The sequence below is a fragment of the Simochromis diagramma genome, unplaced genomic scaffold, assembly GCF_900408965.1.
Source record: "Simochromis diagramma unplaced genomic scaffold, fSimDia1.1 OVJJ01000293.1, whole genome shotgun sequence".
Taxonomy (NCBI): Eukaryota; Metazoa; Chordata; class Actinopteri; order Cichliformes; family Cichlidae; genus Simochromis; species Simochromis diagramma.
In genome coordinates this window covers 24154705-24174410 of record NW_024386801.1, presented here as the reverse complement: position 1 = coordinate 24174410, position 19706 = coordinate 24154705, and the positions used below count along the sequence as shown (strand labels likewise).

Here is a 19706-nt window from a genome sequence, read left to right as displayed (position 1 = left end):
AATATCACACTCAACTGACTTCGTTTTATCTTCCCATTGCACTGATGGTTCTTAGGTGCCTGTGCATGTTGTTTGTGGAGCCGGCTCTATATGATATCCTTTTCTTGTAGACTCTACACTCTGCCTTTGTTTTGTCAATAAGATTGAAATGGTTCCAGACTTTGCTTCTTTTCTTGGTGTCACTCATTTTCTTTACTGTACCTTTCCAATGTGATGGTGTTGTCTCTTGTTGCTCCCGGCTCTCTTTCTTTCCCTCTCCCTCCTGCTCTTGTTGTGTGCTGTTATGACTGTAACTACCGCCCTGCCCCCTCAGCTCAGCGCTGGGGGGAGGGGCGCAAATGCAAGACTCTTTGCCATCTCTTCTCAGCGCAAACACAAGGGTGACCTGCAGCGTGAAGCGAAAAAAAGTGAAAGAGAGGGCAGGAGAAGGAGAAAAAAAACAAACAAACCCACGACTCCCAATAAGGAGTCGGATCGCATCGTTCACTTCAAAGAATCGGATCTAAGAGCCATTTCGTTCGCGACCGACCCATCGCTACTTGCCAGCCAATTCCATGAAAGGAGCGTGCTGACGTCTTATTTCGGCGCCCGTTGGAAATGTTTTTAATAGCCTTAGCCGTCTATATCCGACGATCAGCTTATTCTGTCTTACTTTAAATCAAACGCTGAAGTCGTACCCAGACTTGGAATGTAAAATTTGTAATCTGTATGAAAGTCAAATGACTTCCGCGATTATATGTGCGATAAACATCCTCACCAGACCTCTTAAAGGTAAGTGGACTGTTTGACAGCGTTAATCTAAATAAACGCATGTATTCCGGAAGCACATCGGTTAAGTACATTGAATAATATAAAGCAAATATTTTAGCTGTCTTAACTTTTGCCTTTGGTCTCACGGTCGGTAGAGAACGTCTTTGGTTTATGGCTACAGCTGGTGATTTGTCAAAAAACAAACAAAAAAACAAAACAAAAACGAAAAAAAACCCAAGTTGATTTATAATTTTTAATTTATTCTCCAATACCTGCTTATATAATTATGATTATGATTTTGGAAGCTAAACGTTTCAAAATATTGTACCCCTAAAAGTAAAAAAGGATGACAGATGTACTTGAGGACACTTTTAATGTGTATATTATGATGTTTAGAGAAAACAAGCCCAATTATTATATATTGTTGTAGGGTCTACCTTACAATATAAAGCGACTTGAGATGACTGATGTTGTGATTTGGTACTGTATTAATAAAACGGAATTGAATTGAATTTAATATTTTTCTCTCATTAAAAAAGGTTTATAGTGTTGTATAGAAGTTTTGTGTAGTGTGATGTTCTGTGTGTCTGCAGAGGTATCTGCACATGAGGCTCAACCGTCACATCAGGAGGTCCTTCTGGCAGCTCTGCGGGCTAACCGGGCCCATCTCCTGGAGCAACTTCAAAGGGAGAGCAACTTTGAGGTTGTGAAGAGGCTAAGGGAGGAGGTTAAGGCAACAGCAGATTGGTTCTGTGCGGATACAGATGATGCCACATGGGCTTTTGTCCAGGAATGCCTCCTGCTGCTACTCACGTTATCACGTCACCTTTCTGATGAACTGGAGCGTTTCCAACAGGATCAATCTTGCTTGGCACCAAAAAGTCGTACCCCTGAGATGGCCCCACCTTTAGCCCCTGACATCCTCAGCATCACCCAGCAGAAGACAATCGGAGCTGCTCTGCAGTTTGTGGTTTGTCTGGGGCTCTGCCCATACTTGGCCCCTGGAGTGGGTGTCCCACTAGGACGGAGGTCAGCTTTTGGAGCCATGGTGGAAAAACTAGTCCATGTGGGCCCGGTGTCTGGAATGGCACGCCGCCTTCTTACCACCACTAAGGTCCTGTTGGAGCTGGCAGAGTTATCATCTCTTGCCACACTCGTGTTCACCCGATATCTGGGAGACATTATTGCAGCAATATGCCAGCTGGGATACATGCCACACCACAAGGATGAAAAGGTAATTATTGTTCTCACTGTCAGGATCATTTTTGCACAAATTGAAATGTCAGGGAATAATGACGTAACTGACTTAATAGTGGGGTAGGCAGGGTGGGAGATGGGTTTTTGTTTTTAATTTTTGAGACCCAGCAGTCTCTCTGGAAGATACTATTTTAATTTTCTTTCATTCTTCTTTATTGTTTTTTTTTTTTTTTTTTAATGCAGCTGCTCAGTGCTGAGGAATGTCAAACATGTAAGGAGACCCTCAAGACCCTCCTTGGAAAAGTGTACCAGCCGATTGTCATCAAAGAGCTCCTTATTCTCCAAGGAGGAGCCAAACAGGTGATAATGACGGCATGGTTTTTATTTGACAAATATAAATTTGTGCTGCTGGATGGTGATTTGTTTGCTTGAAATCACCCCAAAGTTTAGACAAACTTCATCAAGGCTTATTGTTCTGATTTCCTCATTGGATCAATTCATTTGGGCTGCTGTGTAGGTCATGTTTTTTATTCTTATTCAATCTTTGTAAGCCTGTTTGTTTTTCACATAATAATAAATATTTTACTTCAGAGGTCTCACTTTAGATGTCTCCTTCCTTTCAGTCTGGTCCAGTTCAGAGCTCCAGTGGTTGCAGCTCCAGGGCTCCAGCTTGGCTGAGGCGTCTGTGTGGTCAGCTGCTGTCTGAGCGACTGATGCAGCCCAGTGGTGTGCAGGCTGTTATCAGAGCAATTCTGGAGGGTGGCACAGGTGAGAAGTGTAATTTCAGCCATCATGTACAGTATTTTGAAAAGAATTAGCACATCATGAAGAAGTGGAAATGTTGTGGTTGGTGTATCACCAGCTTGTGATTACTAATTCATCTATGAAATCTGAATCATATAAAATGCTGCCAGAAGATAATGTGAGCTCTAGAAACACAGCAGCAAAAAGCCTTCAAGTACAAAGTCCAGAGACCAGTGGGTGATGCCAATTGTGCCAATATATGTCTGTGGTTCCAACCAAATAGACGCACTGTTTCTGTCCTGTTTCAGGGGGTGAGTCAGACTGGAGGAAATGCGATGCTGTGGCAAAGATCCTCATTGCCTGCCCTCAGCAGTCTGCCTCAGCTGACGCCTACTTCAGACACATCTGCCCTCAGGTCATCCCCTGTGTTTGTGGAGAGTACATCACAATGACAGTCACCTGTGTTACACAACCTTAATCAGTATTTGACTGATCCTTACCTTTATCCTAACCATAAGCTAAAGCTAACGCTGTCCTTATGGACTCCTTCTTGCTTTAACCAGTTTTCTTTATTCACTTTTCTGTCTAGTTTATATACTCTTTACATTTCTTGTTTAAATAAATCAGCTTGTTTGCTGTTTGTGTTGTTTTCCAGATCCTTGAACTCCTGCACTTCAAAGACAAGCTGACATCCCGTCAATTCCAGCTTGTGGCCACCAGGGCGGTGCTCTTTATGGTGCAAGAAAGATCTAGCTTTGCCAAAAAGTACCTTCTCAGCCCTCTGCTTGCTGCACTGCACCGTTGCACCACTATCCCCAGTCAGTAACACAACCATCTTCATCTCTACGTCATAATATGACGAGATAAAAATATATATATATATTTTTCCAGGTGAGTGTGATTCCCAAACTGCTGTGGAAGAGTCAGAACTGACACAGTGTGTGGAAGATGTATGCAAGGTGAGGACGCAAGGTCTTTACAGACATGTAAAAGCAGGAATGTAAGAGGAGTGAATTTCTTTCATCTAACAGAGCTCTTTGGGAAGGATGTGTCTGGCATTGAGGATGTTGGTGGAGTAGAATAGGGCCATCAAGATGATCTCTGAATGTGCCATCCAGCATCTTCCTAATAACTAGGTCCAGTGTATTCCATTTTTTTAGCCAGCCTACTCATGCTGCATTATTGTATTGCCTCTTCCTATTCTGCTTTAATCCAGCTGAACTGTGGTCTTTGAGTAACCTGCGTTTGAGTTTCATTGAATTGTTGTTGCAGTTGAGTCAGACATGTCTTCTCAGTGGCGTTGAAGTAGCATAGAAAAAAGTGCTTGTGCGAGTGGGTGAATGAGGCAAGTTGTAAAGCGCTGTGAGTGCTCAGAGTAGAAAGGTGTGATTATAAGAACCAGACTATTTACCATTTACGAAGACCACAGATTAACTTTTGTAACAGTATCTAGTGAAAACTGCAGAACTTGAATAAATTGATTTGAATGAAATGTCATTAAAAAAGAACCATCAGCTGATTTCATGCCTGTACCTGCAGCTTGTGGCTTTGATAAACAGAATTCTTTCACAGGGTGAATCCTGGTCGTGCTGTTTACTTGATGCTTGTCTTGTGTCTCCTGTTGCTGCCAGGTCTGCATGGTTGAAAACACTCCCTCAGCTTCTCTTCTCAGAGCTCTAGAAGAAGTTCTTCCTGTTATCTTCACACTCTTCTGTTTTACCAAGAAGAATGTTTCTCACCTCCGGTAAACATTTTCTGTTTTTAGCTGCGATTTAACTTTGTTTCATTCTTCAGCTGCTTTTTTCATCAGTTTGTGTATTTAAATGCATTTATGCCTTAAAGCAGCGGTCCCCAATCTTTTTTGCAGTACCGAAAAAAAATAAGTTTTATGCATAACACACGTGAAAAGACCCAGGAAAACCGAGTTAACCATAAAACTGATAATAAAATAACGCTAAAAAAAATGATAAAACCCTGAAAAGCATGCATTTCACACCTGAGCCTCAACGCTCGCGGCCCGGTACCAAACGACTCCGTGGCCCGGGGGTTGGGGACCGCTGCCTTAGAGTGTGTAATGGATGCGGCTACAATAATATTACCCTTTGCCGTGTGGATCACTGCTAATTGGTTGGATACTTTGACCAACTCTTTTTTTCTAAACCTGAGTTGACCATTTTGGAAGAAAGGGTTGAAGGATTCAGTTTTGGTCTTAGTGTAATCACAATTAAAATGCTGCTCAACAAACATTTTTAGTCACTAATTTTGTTGGAAAAGTTAAACTGATACTGGATGTAGAACACAGTAATTACCTGTGTGCGCTCTGTGCTCCACAGCGCCCCCTGTCAGGAGATCTTGCTGTGGTACTTGACCCACGCTGAGATGTCTGCAGCCTTGTCAATGCTGAGGCAGCTTTCAGGCCTCCAGAGAGGGAATAACCAGGTGGCAGCAAACTTCCACTTCACTGCTGGCAGTGAAGGAGGGGCCAGGCTTAGCTGCAGAGAGAGCTGCAGGTAATGATGTTAAACATACAGATGACAGATCCTAAGTATTAAAAACCTTAATTTAAAGTAAAAAATAAAAGCACAGCAATGTAAAAATGTTACATTACAAGTAAAATGTTCAAGTTTTACAAGTTAAGTGTTTATTAATACATCTTTAATGACTTGCAAAAATCTGAATTTGTTTTTGGTTTTCGTCTGATCCACAAGGTGTCGACAGTATACAAACAACAAGAAGCAGTCGAACAGCACAAAGCTGACAGGCAGTGTTTAGTTTTAAGGGAATATTGTTTTATTTTGCTTTCAAACATTGTGCACAAATAGGTAATGAACATTTGGTATTAATTGGTAAATAACTGTACATGAACCACTTGAGCTTGTTATATAATTTTATACTATAGTATATTTCTAACTAACTAGGCAGCTTATTCTTTCAATGCAAACACAGGCAGTATTTGGCCCTGCAGAAGAGGTCAGAGGTCCAAAGTAATATAATATTTAGAATCTCATTATATTGTTCCCTATATGCTCACATAAGTTGTCAATATGAAGAATTAAGCATTAAGAAACATAGTTTGCCTCTGTATTTGAAAATCGCATATCATCTCATAAGGGAGATGATTTAAAAGTGGGGCAAGTTAGAATAATGAGGGATGTATGTGTGTGATCACTTATAATGACTGGTTTTATTTAACCAAATATTAATGGGGCGTCCAAAAAAAACATAATGCTTAAGCAGAGTAGTATATTAAATATGTTATTTTCTTTCTGATGCTGTTTCCCAGTGATGAAGATGATGAGATATATGAGAGACTGTCAGGGGACCAGTGGAGAGTGGAGTGTCTGATGCACCTGCTGGCTGAGCTCAAAGACTGTGATCTGCCAGGAGACTTTTTCCTTGACCTGCTGCAGGTAAACAGGGATGCACGAGGATAGACTGCTGACCTATGATGGTCAAAAGTGAGGGTTACTTCCAGCATTCAATCATTACCTCTCAGTCTTAAATGACTGATGAAATATTATTATCACCCTGCCAGGTGGGCGGGTGGCATGGAAACCCAAGTTTGTGAATGCAATAACTTGATAACAAGGCAACATAGGATTTTGAAATTCATACCGTAGGTGCATCTATTAAAAATCTTTGAGTTTGAATTTAAGTGACCTCGACTTCAAGGTGACCTCTGACCTTGACCTCAAAGCCCCCACTCCTAGGACCCCACCAAGATGTACCAGTCAACGATCCAAGTCAACTCTTACATGTCCTCCAATTTCCTGATTCCTGATTTCCTGAAAGAATAATGAATGTAATTAGTTGAACAACCAAATATTGCAGTGAAAATCAGAACAAAATGTTTTAATTTGCTTTATTTATATTCTTTTTTTGGCCATTTTCATTTAAATATGGATCGGTTTTAAAAGAACTGAACCTCATAAATAGTGCTTATGTGAGCTTTCATCAGCCTCAGTAGAAATTGATAATTTTATGTAGTTGTCATTGGGAATTGGAGTGTTTTATGTCTAGATTATATTAGTGTTTGCTCTGTGACAGAAAGCAACCTCAGATAACTTTGCTCCTTCTGTAGGAGCTCACCAGCTGGGCCGTTGCAGATGAAGAAACAAAGGATGAAGAAGAGGTTGACATGTCGGCCATGACGCTGCTGGAAGTGGAGCAGCAGCTACTGGGTCGAGCTGAGAAACAAGCCCAAAGACTGGCTTTGCTTCATGTACTGGCTACGATGGTTGAGTCCCTGCAGCACGCTCATCTACTGAGAAAAACAACACAGGTGGGTGGAGACATACAGAAACGCTTGAAATTAGTCTTAAAAGGTATACAGATCTGATGTGATCCAGAGGTGTAAAGTACGACAATGATTGTGTATATATTTTGAGCACAAATGAGTGTACCAGTCTATACGCTAAAAGAGAGCAATTTAAACTCATGTAGCAGTATTTTACAATTGCTTATGTGAAAATGTTAACGTTGATAATTTACACACACATTTTTAAGGTCAATGTCAAAAATCAGATTATTTCTGCTCTCAAAACTCTTCTTGTGCATGCAGATGTCTTTAAAAAATAAATACATTTCTGACATTCTTTTTGCTCATTTACGGATTCTTAAATATGTGTGCACGATACACACAGGTCACATGTGTAGATGAGGTTTGAGGCTCCTCAATGTTTCAGTAATATAATGTTTGTTCAAGTACTAGTAGGAAACGGGGAATTCAACTTCCTGTGAATTCCTGTTTTTCTAAATAAGCAGAACGACTGATCACCCCTCTACTAGAAAACATACATTTACCACTACCAACATTTTACTCCATCTCTGTCACCTGTATAATCTGTCACTATTAACTTTTTTTTTTTATTGCTCAGTATTAGTGTATCAATCCAAGCATGCGTGTGTGAGTACTCAAAATGTAAACACTAATCACTGTACACATTTTAAAATCTTAGTTTATCCTTGTGAATCTTTTTTTACACATGTAAATCTTTGTTTTTACTAATTTCGCTCTATACAAGATTTGTGAGTGGAGATAATGAGATCTTATGCGGCACTCCATCACTTTGCTCCTTGCTCAGACAGACCTTACTCACCTTGGGGTCGTTTTCCTGCTGAAAAATTAATGATTTTCCCAGTAAGATCAAAGCTGTGCTGCAGCATGTTGTGGTAGCCATGCTGGTTAAATGTCACCTTGAATTCTCAAATAAAGCTTCTGGTCTGGACCTTCTGGACCAAACACAACATTTATACAGCAAGCCATTACCAGATTGGATTTGAATTGATTCGATATATGTAATTTAGTTTCTCCTAGACAGAAGGAACAGAATGGATGTCTTCAGTGTCATTTTTCCTAAAGCAGATGACTTCAGTTTTGCACTGTCACTGTCAGTTGACGGCACAAGTGGAGGGCTGTTACTGGCTTTGGAGCAGTTGGGACTTTAATGCAGCGTTCTTCATGCAATCGAACCGAAAGCAATATTAATATGTGCAGTCCTCAAAGTTGTAGACACAAAACCTGAAGTCAGGTGAAAGGACACATTTATTACCCATCAGTTTCTGGAGTTCACATTTTTGGACCTCACCACACTTACCATGTTAGTTTTTGGTGCTGTGCTTGGATGAGAAGATAGAGGGCTAAATTACTGGTCAATGCTGAGAAGCTTGGTTATCAAGATGCATCCACACACTGCACAGGTGCAACACACAGACACTCATTTCTGCTCATTTGTACTAAGTGAAAGGCTAAAAAATACTATAATTTTATTTCCCAACAGTGAAGCATAAACTTCTTAGAAGTTTCAAAGGAAAAAGAAAAAATGTAAAAATAATCCATCTAAGAGTTATTTTTCAGCTTTGGGTATAAATTCTAGTACTTTATTAGTATGTTATTTATGATAGTATTTGTTACAATCATATACACCTATGCTTACTAATATCTTTGCACTTCACCCTTTTCAAATGAATTTTGTCACTTCGGTTTTTCAAATTGCTTTTGTTGTTTTTAGTCTTTCTGCATTTGCCTCCCTGATGTTTCATCACTGAGCAACTGACCCCTGTCTGGGTTTGTTATAGGTTGTGGACTTTATGATGTCTCTGCTCCAGAGGGCCTGTGCGGGCCTGGATCAGACCACTGGGCTGAATGCTGGCAGTGCAGCAGAGAGCCAGACACTGAGAATGGGGATGGGTCTGGTGTCTGCGCTGTTGTCTGAGCCTCAGGTATGCACAAGTGACTGATAACTCCATTCTGCTGCATGTGGCTCATTCACGTTCAGTTCATCATGTTCTGTAGTTTCATTTTTTGTAGCTTTGATTATACATTATATTTGTACAATAAGAGAGTATCTGCAGGTCTTGAGCATTAATTTTGCTCAAGACAGCAGCTTCAGTTAAATTTCAAAGGTCATTTTCTATGTGTTTTTATAGACGGCTACAGTCGGTAGTTGTTTGTTATTTTGTTGTTTTGGGGGGTTTTTAAGAAAGGTTTTTAATTACCTCCAACCATAAAAGGTGATGTAGGAGCTTCAAATTGTTAATATGGGCATATCTACTAAATATCTCAGATGAGTCCAAATCTCAGTGACCTCAACCTCTCAGAGGTCACTTTTTCCTGAAAATCTAATGAATGCAATAACTTGAGAAAAAGGAGATAAAGAATTCTGAATTGATACCATAGGCGTGTCTTCTAAGAGGCTGAGAGGTAGCACCGGTGGTCGCCAGTAATTTTAAGTCATTCTAAACCTGTGATGTTCATATGTTGACTTTGTTTTACAAAATGCATCCCTCTGTTTCTTGCTGCTTATCTGCTATCATGCCTTACATAACACTAGATAGCTTTTTAAAAAAACATTTAGAATTTTTATTTAAGGAACGTTTTGAGACTCTGATGATGTACATATGCCTGTCATATGGAGATCTAATCAGGTAGTATAATTCCAGCTTTAGCTATTACGTACTTCTGTGTACATGTGCAAAGAATTTGACATCTGTTTTTTGAAGAACATTAAAGCAACATTAAAAACAAAGTTTTAGAACTTTAACACACTTTATAACAGTAAATGCATAACAGAAACTCTCAAGAAACCCTTACATTTGACTTTACAGTTCAGTGTGGAGGACTACTTGTCGATGTCAAAGCTGCTGCCACCTCTGGAGATACTCTCTCAGCAGCATCCTGACGTGATTATTCAGGAGCTAGCGTCCAACCTGAGAGCTGTCATTGCCACTCACGGGGCGTACCGCCCTGACAGCAGCAGTGAGGCTATCTCTGTCACTGACGCACCGCCCCCCAGAAACCATAAAACAGCTGTAAAAAATGTAGTGAAAGGTGAAGCAAACGACTCACATAAACCTGCCCAAAGCCATGAAAGACTTACAGCATCTTCTGGAGGGTCAGGAATAAGTCCAGGATGTGAAGGACAGATCTCTGGCTCCAGTGACTCTTGCCCTCCTTCTAAGCCCATCTCTGACTGGCTGCTAGAGGCATGTGACCCAGACGTGCCAACAAGAGCGTACGCCCTGAGGGTACTGACACAAATGGTGCAACATAGAAACCCAGAGGCCATCCAGGCGCAGGAGAAAATCCTGACGGTAAGTTACCTGGTAGCTGCTCTGTTTGTTTGTTTTTTGTTTTAAATATGTTTTGGCTTTTTTTGGTGTTTTCATTTTTTTGTTCTGTTCTTTTTTTTGTTTTTGTTTTTTTTTTAAACTTGGGCTTTTCTTTTCTTTTTGTTTGTCAAGTTGAGTAGATGTTATGTTCTTCACATTTGCAAGTCACAATTATAAATTAAATTTTTAGGTAGAGAAATTTGATTAATTTGATTCAAGTACTTTATTTCAAAATTAAATAAATGATTATCCACACATATAGTATACAGGAGTTGGAGTGGCCTGTGTAGAGCGGGTGAGATACTGAAGCATTAGTTGCTCCCAGTGTGTTCATCTTAGTGTGACTGTATGTCAGTGTTAAATAGAAAAAACATTTAGACATTAAATAGAAAATCATTATATAAGAACCAGTATCTTTACCATTTACAGCACTGTACAAAGGTCTTCAGCTACCCCTCATTTCTTTATGTATTTTGCTAGGAGGATTGGAACTGCGTCAAGTAATTTATTAAAAGTTGTTTAAACTGGTCACGAGCTGTGGGTAGTGACCGAAAGTACGAGATTGTGGATACAATCGGCAGAAATGAGCTTCTTCTGAAGGGTGGCTGGTCTCTCCTTTAGAGATGGGGTGAGAAGTTCAGCCATCCGGGAGGGGCTCAGAGTAGAGCCGCTGCTCCTCCACATCGAAAGAAGCCAGTTGAGGTGGTTCTGGCATCTGACAATGAGGCCTCCTGGGTGAGGTGTTCTGGGCATGTCCCACCAGGAGGAGGCCCTGGGGCAGACCCAGGACACACTGGAGAGATTATATCACTCCATAAGACCTGTTATGCCTCCCATGGTGTACTAGTTAACACTTTCACTTGGCAAGTGAAAGGTCACTGCTTTGATGTCAGGAAGGGCATCCAGCTTGAAGCTTTGCCAAATCATGCAGGGGAGCAGCCAACGTAGCTTTTACTCCAAAAAACCAGTTGTCACTGATTCTCAGCCCAGTTCTTGAGTAATTTAGCGTACCATAGCTTTTCCTCCCAGTTTCCCTTCCTATGGTTAATAATGGTTTCTTGACATTACTCTTCCATTGAGCCCATTTCTGTTTAGGCTTTTGTGAACAGCTCTCAAGTCTGTCAAGTTTTAGATGGATTTTTTTTTCTTTTCCATGTTCATCTGGTGTGTTTTTTTTTTTTTTTTTTTTTGTTTTTTGTTTTTTTTTTTGGCACACATACAATAAAATCTGTCACAGTGTGTTATTGTTTCAAAAAAATGTGAGCATTGGCAATATCTTTGTCTCTTGAGACTTCTATAATAAATGAGGGAGCTGAAGCTCTTTGAGACAGCTCAAAAGAGCTTTGAGCTCTTGGGGCTTGTTAAGATGGTAAGAGAAGATACCAACTAATGCATTATTCTATTTGATCAGAAGCCCACCCCCTTCAACCATCCTTCAGCAAAACCCCCCTTTATTGATTTTTCTGCCTTGTCACACAGTTGAGTTTTCTAGAGGTCACTTTTCATGTGTACTGTCCTTTCTCCTTATTTTAACTGAAACTACAGTTTTGTTTTGTTTTTTAAAATGTTGTTTGTTTGATTAATGTATGGAGTGGTGTGTATTCTTCTTGGCTCTGCTGTTTGTATGTGTTTTGATGTGTTGTGTGTTTTTTTACACAGTAGACCATGTGGTTATAAATCATACTGATGGTCTATTTTTCTCCAGCTCTTCTTAGAAAGCCTGGAGCATGTAGACTCATTCGTCTACCTGTCAGCCATTCAAGGTAATCTAATGATTCATCCCAATGTTGAAGTATTCAGATGCTGCTGATGATTGATGGACTCGTTATAAACCGTCTTTAGGTCTGGCTGCATTGGCTGATTCCTACCCTGACAAAATACTGGAAAGGCTCCTAAAAGACTTCCAACATGGACCCTCCCTCCTTTCCTCCAACAAAGAGCGCTCCGTGGAAACCCGCCTTAAAGTGGGAGAGGTCCTGATGAGGACAAGCAGGGCCATGGGTGAGCATCATCAGATTCAACTTAACAGTTATGCTGTGATGTTACTTTGTTGTTGTTGCTTCTGTTTCATGTCTGTCAGTGCTGTGTGCTCTTGTGTGTTGAATCAGGATCTGAACGCACTGTTGTGACAACATTGCTTTTTTCTCTGATGAGCTCTATAGACTCTCTATAAACTCATCTTATTTCTGTATATATAAAAAAGAAAATAGGTCAAAAGATAAGAATAGCAAGACAGAGCACAAGTGGAAAAACACTATGTGTCTCTAATAGAGATGGACCGATCGGATATTACGTATCAGTATCGGTCCGATACTGACCTAAATTACTGGATCGGATATCAGAGAGAAATAAAAAAATGTAATCCGATCCATTAAATATCACAAAAGCACCTCAGAAGACTTGCAACATGGCGTAACTCGGCTCATAACCGTAGCACGTCGGAGCAGTGTGCATCACGCGATAGAGCGGCTGTGGCTTGCCAGACCTCTCGGCGGTCTGGTTGAGCATTTGTAGCCTCGCTACCAGCCCGGCATTTCATCTCCGAGGAAGTTATCCCAGAGAGAAGTAAAGCAAGTGTGTAAGTTCATCTCTGAATGTTTGTAAAGCATTCCCGCGTTAAGCTTAACAACCGATTTATGGAGCGACTGCCTCTTCTCTCACCCTCCCTCTCCTGCTGCTACTTCAATCATGAAACGATCAATGATCAGCTGATCGGCTTTTCTGTCGCGAGTCCGTCTCTCTTGTTTGTTTATGGCCCAGTTTGCACCATAAAGAGGAAACCAGCGGCTGAACAACAGCAGCACGTTTAAGCTTGATAAGCTGTTGTTAGAATTTATTTAATATTACTTTCTACACCAGGATCTTTTTCTACGTAGCTGACGGCTGGTAACTGTGCAGGGGCGGATCTAGCAAAGTTTAGCCAGGGGGGCCGATAGGGCATTAACAGGGAAAGGGGGGCACAAAGACATATTTTCTTTCTTATTCTCATTTAAAACATCTAGCTTTTAATAAATTATCTGAATCTTACACCCAGTTTTAATCTGATGTAAAATGTATAGAAATCCATTATTGTATAGAGGAACTATTAAGTCTAATATACCCTAGTAAGCTATAGTACTTTTGGGAAGGTACCATCTGTGCAGTCTGCTGTTCTGTTGACGAAAGATGTTGAATCTATTGAATTATTGTAGAAAAATAATTGATTTCTGTGCTTTTTTTTTTTTTTTTTTTTTTTTTTTTTTTTACACGTGCATTAAATTAAAATTGATTACGTCGATTAAGCATCACGAGGTGGAGGGTGAGGGGTGGTTCCCTTTTTTTGCTGGGAGTTTGCAACCCTATTAGTTAGGTTGCTTAATATTTCTGCTAAGTACTCTTTAAAATACCAGAATAGGGAGGATGGTGCAGGTTTAAGTTTATTAGCTTGATGAGTGTTGCTGAACTATGAAACATTTTGGGTGCAGTGTATTTTTTGAATACAGGTATAACAGAATAGCTTTAGTGTTTTGTTTTTTAAAACTTGACTATGAACTTATACACAATGCAGCAAGATATTAGAAAAACAGTTTTATTGATTAAAAAACACACTATATTGGGTTCATATCGGTATCGGCAGATATCCAAATTTATGATATCGGTATCGGACATAAAAAAGTGGTATCGTGCCATCTCTAGTCTCTAACTGCTGCACCTGTAAGAAAACGCATACAAGAAGGCAGCAGCTGACCACAATCTTGTGTGTGTGTGTGTGTGTGTGTGTGTGTGTGTGTGTGTGTGTGTGTGTGTGTGTGTGTGTGTGTGACACCAATTATACTTGGTAATGATGGAAGAAGAAGCCACACTGACTGTGTCTAGGAGGCAGACAGAGAAAGACCCAGGAGACCTGAGCCATCTGCAGCCTCCAGACTATGAAAAATCTTATTTAAAATTAGAATGAAATAAGATATATACACCATATAAACTAAGGCATAAAATGTACCTGTACTCGACCTCTTTGACATTAATAAAAGGCAAGTTTTTGTGTTGCTGAAGACCGATGGTAATTAATATTAACAATAATTCACTTGTCATGTACGTCTTTATTGGCTTGTGAAAGTAGCTTTTATTTTATTTTAGTTCACATTTTTAAATGCAATTTATTGAATACAATATTTTATATTATTTCACTTTTAATCTTAATAATCTCGTGAAATCCTTGAAACATGGTCTAGTACACCCATGCCCCCCTTTAGACTCGCCCCTGTTACACAGAATAGGACAGCTGCCATCAGCCTTCAATAAGCTGTATAATTTAAACATGCTCTCAGATTAAGTTAACAGTTCATCAGCATATTTTAAAACATCTGGAGGCTTACTGCAGATTTTTCACTGTGTAAAACAAATGGTGTGGATGGAGCTCGTGCTAGGTTTTCCCCAGTAAAGGTTTGAAAGGTGGTTACGGGAGCAGCGCTGCTGCCTGAGCCTCAGTGTGTCGGTAACGGCTCCGCCTCTTTGCTCTTCACGGTGTGTAAACAGACTCTGGCTCCACGTTAAACTACACCAGCATCATTATCACTGCTGCTGTTGTGTTATCAGGTTTCTAATAATTGCTTCTGAATATTTTTGTATCACAGGTCTGTTTTTAGTTGCAAATGTGGGTGACACTCTTGCATTTACATTGTTTAACACAACGATCAGGTGTGTTGACCCAGGGTGATATCTAAAACCTGCAGGACACCGGCCCTTGAGACCTGGAGTTGCCCACCCCTGCCTTAAATGAAACATCGAAGAAAATAATTTCTGACAAGAATTTTTTATAATAGAATTTCTCGATGAATCGTTGCAGCCCTAGATGTAATATTCGATTTAGTTATAATCAACATACTCAAAAAGCTGTACAAAACAGGAAATGGCATTTTCACACCAAAAAGTGCTGACCAAAGAGCTAACCACCTGACACGTTGGTAAAACATGGCACGTCTGCATGGTGTGCTGTGTGTCCTTAAAAAACTGAGGAAACTGGACAAGTGAAGGGTAAAAGAAGCGTCACGTCTAAAAGCTATCCACAGCAGATAAACAATATCTGAATATCATGCCCTTAAGAAACGGGTAAAAAAGTGACTACTTTGTTGTAGTCATCACAGCCACACAAAAACCACAGTGCACGCTTGTTTTCTTTGCAGATCCCCATCAGAAGGAACCCTGTGTATAAAAATCTTTCCTGACAGAACCCCCCCCACCCCACTCTGTTTTACTGTGCCAGATTGCCATCGTACCACTTCTCTGGGACAATTAGATGGTTTATATCCTTGCTGAGAGATTGGATCGAGATTCAGTTTGTTGCACAGGCACCCAGAGAGCTCCTCTGTTTGGCTAAAATGCTCCCACAAGACTGGCCAAGATTTGGCTTTTGCCAGGCCATCGTTTTTAAGTAAGAAAGTTCTCTTAATTGACTCGCCTGGTTGAGCAAATGTTTAATAAATGAATGTTTGGTTTGCTAACTGTGGCTGGCTTAATGGCCTTGCACAGTCCTGTGAAGTCTCATAGTAACCAGTGATAGGACATGTACTGAAAGGGAAGAGCTCTGAACCAGCTGCTGTTCTCAAAACATGATGTTTATCAGGATGTACAGGAAGAGGACGTGCAGATGTATTTGTTGGAGTGCATCAGTTTTACCAGCTTTACCAATGTTGAATATTAATGTGTGTAGTTGAGACACACTGATACAAGTATGGACTCTAAAACAGCAAGAAATGCATTTCTCTTTCATGGAGTCTGTTAAAGCTAGTTGTGACCGGCTAGTGAAAGATGGAAATAAAGTGAGAGCAGCTGAGCTGAAAAAAGGCTATTGTAGAACAAGCTAACATCATTAAGGTGCAAGGTGTCTGTTTCTGGATACGACAAATCTAACTGGCTCTGTGAACTCTACATCATAACTTATGACGTAACCAGAAACCCCTTTGACCCTGTTCAGTTACTTTACTTGGGCTCCCACTTTGTGATTGAGTGGTTCTGAAATGCTTTCACTTTGCTGTAATACTGATTACAGTAAATCGTGGAATATCTAGAAGGAAAAAAATGTACAAATTGACTGTTGCAGTGGTGGCATCCTATTACAGTACCATGCCTGAATTCACTGAGTCCTTTACAATTCGCCCACTCTTTAACAAATGTTTTTAAAGGCAGACCGCATGACTAAGTGCTTAATTTTTTATACATCTGGAAATCAAATATTAAGAGGTCATCCCAGTACTTTTGTCCATATATTGTATTTTCCACAGAAGATGACTACAATCACCTAGAGAACCACAGACATGACATCCTCTGATAAATGGTCAGTTTTATGGAGCCTTAGATCTAACCTGTCTGCTTGATGTTTCTCCTTTAGGAGAACTAGCTCCCCACCTTGGCCGTCCTCTGGTGGGCATCTTCCTGCGAGAATCCAGAGACCCTGACCAAAGCATCCGGGCTAGCAGTCTGTCCAACCTGGGGGAAATCTGTCAGAGACTGGACTATTCCCTGGGGTCACTAGCTCAAGAGGTAGGGTTAACCAATAGACAATAGAAAATAAACACATTAACATTTCTAAGAACCCATTAAGCAAAAAACAGGTTATTGTTGGAGTATAAATTAAATGGCATGAAATTCTAGAGGCTTCATCTGACTCCTGTTGCTCAGGAGGTAGAGCGGGTTGTCTACTGATCAGAAGTTTGGTGGATCGATCCCAGGCTGCTCCAGTGTGCGTGCCAGATATTCTTGGGCTAACCCCATGTTGCTCTCTGCTGCATCCATCGAGTATGAACGTCTGTGAATGTTAGATAGAAAAGCATGATTCTTGTATGAATGGGTGCTTTGAGTGCTCCTGGAGAGTAGAAAAGATAGAGAACTCTCAGTCCAGTCACCAAATCAAACAAACAGCTGTACAGCTTCAACTGACAAAAATAAAACCAACAAGATTTTACAAATAAACATTTTACAGCATTTTATAACTCAAGCCTCATACAGGACAACAGATGGAACAATGTAAACACAGGACAATAATTTACAATAGAAACAGTGAAAAGATAATTAGTAAAATAATTGAGTTGAACAAGTGGGTTTTCAAGAACTTTGGTTTAACTTCACTCTGTAAACTGGCTGACATGTTGGTTCCATGCTGCAGCCAGCTGGCATGAATGAGCCACCTCTGTATATGTCTGCAGCACACAAACACATCTCACTCTAAATATACTGAATGTTTGTCCTGAGATGCACAGCTCAGCTCTATAGTGACTAACTCTTTGTAATTTTTCAATGTTGTTAAATTAACAGACTTCATGTCTGTAATATTACATAGATACTGAAATGAAAACTGCAAAACTCACAAAAATACTGAAAATACACCAGTTCTTTCAACCAGGCTGCAAGGCTGCAATAACCAACCAGATGTATTTGTGATTATTTTGGTTTGGTAGGTAATATTTTGAGAGTAGTTACAGCAGCTCTGTGCAAGATAAAGATGGTAGGTATTTAAAATAAATCAAACTGCACTAAGTCCAATTGGGAAAATAATTTTCTGTGTTTCTGAAATGTGAGACTCCATGCTTCCACAGTTATCTACAGTTGTGTTATCTGTGCTTGTTAGTTTAAAGCATTATTAACTGTTATTATCTATCGTGGATACACTTTGTACAAATATAATTCCCCATAAATTGGGACACTTGTGTAAAATAGGAACAGATACATTGGACAAGGAATGCAATATTTTACATTTGACTATTTCATGAAAAATAACTCGATTCATATTTGATGACAACAGCATGACTAAAAAAAAGTTGGGACAGGTGCAGCAAAACGCTGGAAAAGTGCTAAAAAGAACATCTTGCATTCTGTTTTTTGTGCAGATTAGCTCCTGTCTGACGTCACTGATAAAGACGGAGAAGGAGGCAGAGGTGAGGAGAGCTGCTGTCCACGTTATTGCGTCGCTGCTCCGTGGTCTTGGGGACAAAAGCACACAGGTACACTCTCACGGCTCACTGGGTATTTTTAAAAATGTCTTAGGAAGCACTGGATTCAGTTTTCTAAACCTAATGCCAGAAGACCTTAAGATGAGATGTTACTTCATATTTGGTCGGTGTATTACTGGGGACCCGCGTAAGGTGCTATTGTGAATAAATGTTTTATTGAATGTTCTATTATTGTGATATTAACACAGTTCCATAAGGGGTGTTTCTGACAGTGCTGGGCTGTTTTTACGTTACACGTTTTTTTGTTTTCTTTTGTTTTTTCCATGTTTGATTGCATGCAATTTGCAGTAAATTGTGTGCCTTAAACTTTTTAATTAACATTTACGTGACTCATTTAAATATTTTTCTCCTAAAAGTGAAACACTTGCAAATGTGCAAATACGCTTCAGTTTGAGGTCAGGCTGTTAGCTTTTTCTAATATTTACATTTAAGTGTGACAAACATGCCAAAAAATAGGAGATCAGGAAGGGGGCAAACACTTTTCCATGTTTTGTAGTCCATTTTCTCCACATCCTGCATATTGTCATTTCAACATCCGGACATCATGTTGTTAATGAGAGACTAATGTAAGGTCGTTTTTATTCTCGGCACGCTCTTTTCGTTTCCTAAGTCCTTTTCAAATTTCCTACCCACTTTTGCTTGACCTCGATGCCGTTTTCATCAATGACGTTTTTATCGAGGTCAAGGAAAAGAGGTGGGGAAGAGGAGATAGGAGGTACATTTGGAGTGCACCAGGCAGAGGAGAGAGGAGAGATAAAAATAAAATCCAGTGAAGTCGCACAGAGAGGACTGAGGGACCATGACGTAAAACTTATTTCTTTAACCACTTTCGCTCTGTCTTTTTAGCTGCAAGTGGTTCTTCATTGTTGTCTACCTGAACTGAAATGGAAAAATCCATCTGTTAGCCTTAATGTTAGGTTTTGTAGGTGTATGCATGGTGAATGAGAACTATGTGGAGAATAGACTGAGTCAGCTACACAGGTGATTCACTAGACCAGCAAGCTGGTTAGCAACTAAATCCAGGGAAAACCGTGAAAGCAGGGAAACAGTCAGAGAACTAACTAGAAATATCTCAGGATGAAACAACAAAAGCACACCAAAGAGTCCTGGGGTCTGTTTCTTACACAGAACCCCCCACCCCCACCTAGCAACCCATAAGAACCAATCAGCACAGTACATCCTTACAGTTCCTCTGTCTATGGCCAAACTGATCAAAGCCATGAAATAGAGCTAATAATAATAGGCTGGTGGTTTTAAAGCTGTAGTAGCTGCTGCTAATTGTATGTAAAAAGCTGGATCAGGTGTTATATAGCTTTTAATCACCTGTCATGACCCCAGTGAAGTGGCTAGCTGTTTGACTTAGTCCAGGTTGTATAATTACTGGAACAGCTGGAGAATGGTGACACCAGCTGCACAGCA

At 40.1% G+C, this 19706-nt stretch overlaps 2 protein-coding genes across 2 annotated transcripts in view; both read left to right on the top strand.

Annotated features, from left to right (window-relative positions):
* Positions 1-347: 347 nt before the first annotated feature.
* The window catches only part of tango6 (transport and golgi organization 6 homolog (Drosophila)), a 21100-nt gene continuing 1741 nt past the window's right edge, over positions 348-19706 (top strand). Inside the window, exons 1-17 of the mRNA XM_040026700.1 lie at positions 348-771; positions 1344-1984; positions 2191-2307; positions 2571-2715; positions 3000-3106; positions 3347-3509; positions 3583-3650; positions 4323-4435; positions 5025-5201; positions 5975-6101; positions 6773-6973; positions 8770-8913; positions 9799-10284; positions 12008-12065; positions 12145-12303; positions 16670-16821; positions 18165-18278. Coding sequence (XP_039882634.1) covers positions 720-771; positions 1344-1984; positions 2191-2307; positions 2571-2715; positions 3000-3106; positions 3347-3509; positions 3583-3650; positions 4323-4435; positions 5025-5201; positions 5975-6101; positions 6773-6973; positions 8770-8913; positions 9799-10284; positions 12008-12065; positions 12145-12303; positions 16670-16821; positions 18165-18278 — 3024 coding nt within the window. The 5' untranslated portion in view covers positions 348-719. The remainder of the gene's footprint in view (positions 772-1343; positions 1985-2190; positions 2308-2570; positions 2716-2999; positions 3107-3346; positions 3510-3582; positions 3651-4322; positions 4436-5024; positions 5202-5974; positions 6102-6772; positions 6974-8769; positions 8914-9798; positions 10285-12007; positions 12066-12144; positions 12304-16669; positions 16822-18164; positions 18279-19706) is intronic.
* has3 (hyaluronan synthase 3) overlaps positions 13338-19706 on the top strand; it is a 25772-nt gene continuing 19403 nt past the window's right edge. Inside the window, exon 1 of the mRNA XM_040026701.1 lies at positions 13338-13348. The gene's annotated coding sequence lies outside the window, so the exon portion shown is untranslated. The remainder of the gene's footprint in view (positions 13349-19706) is intronic.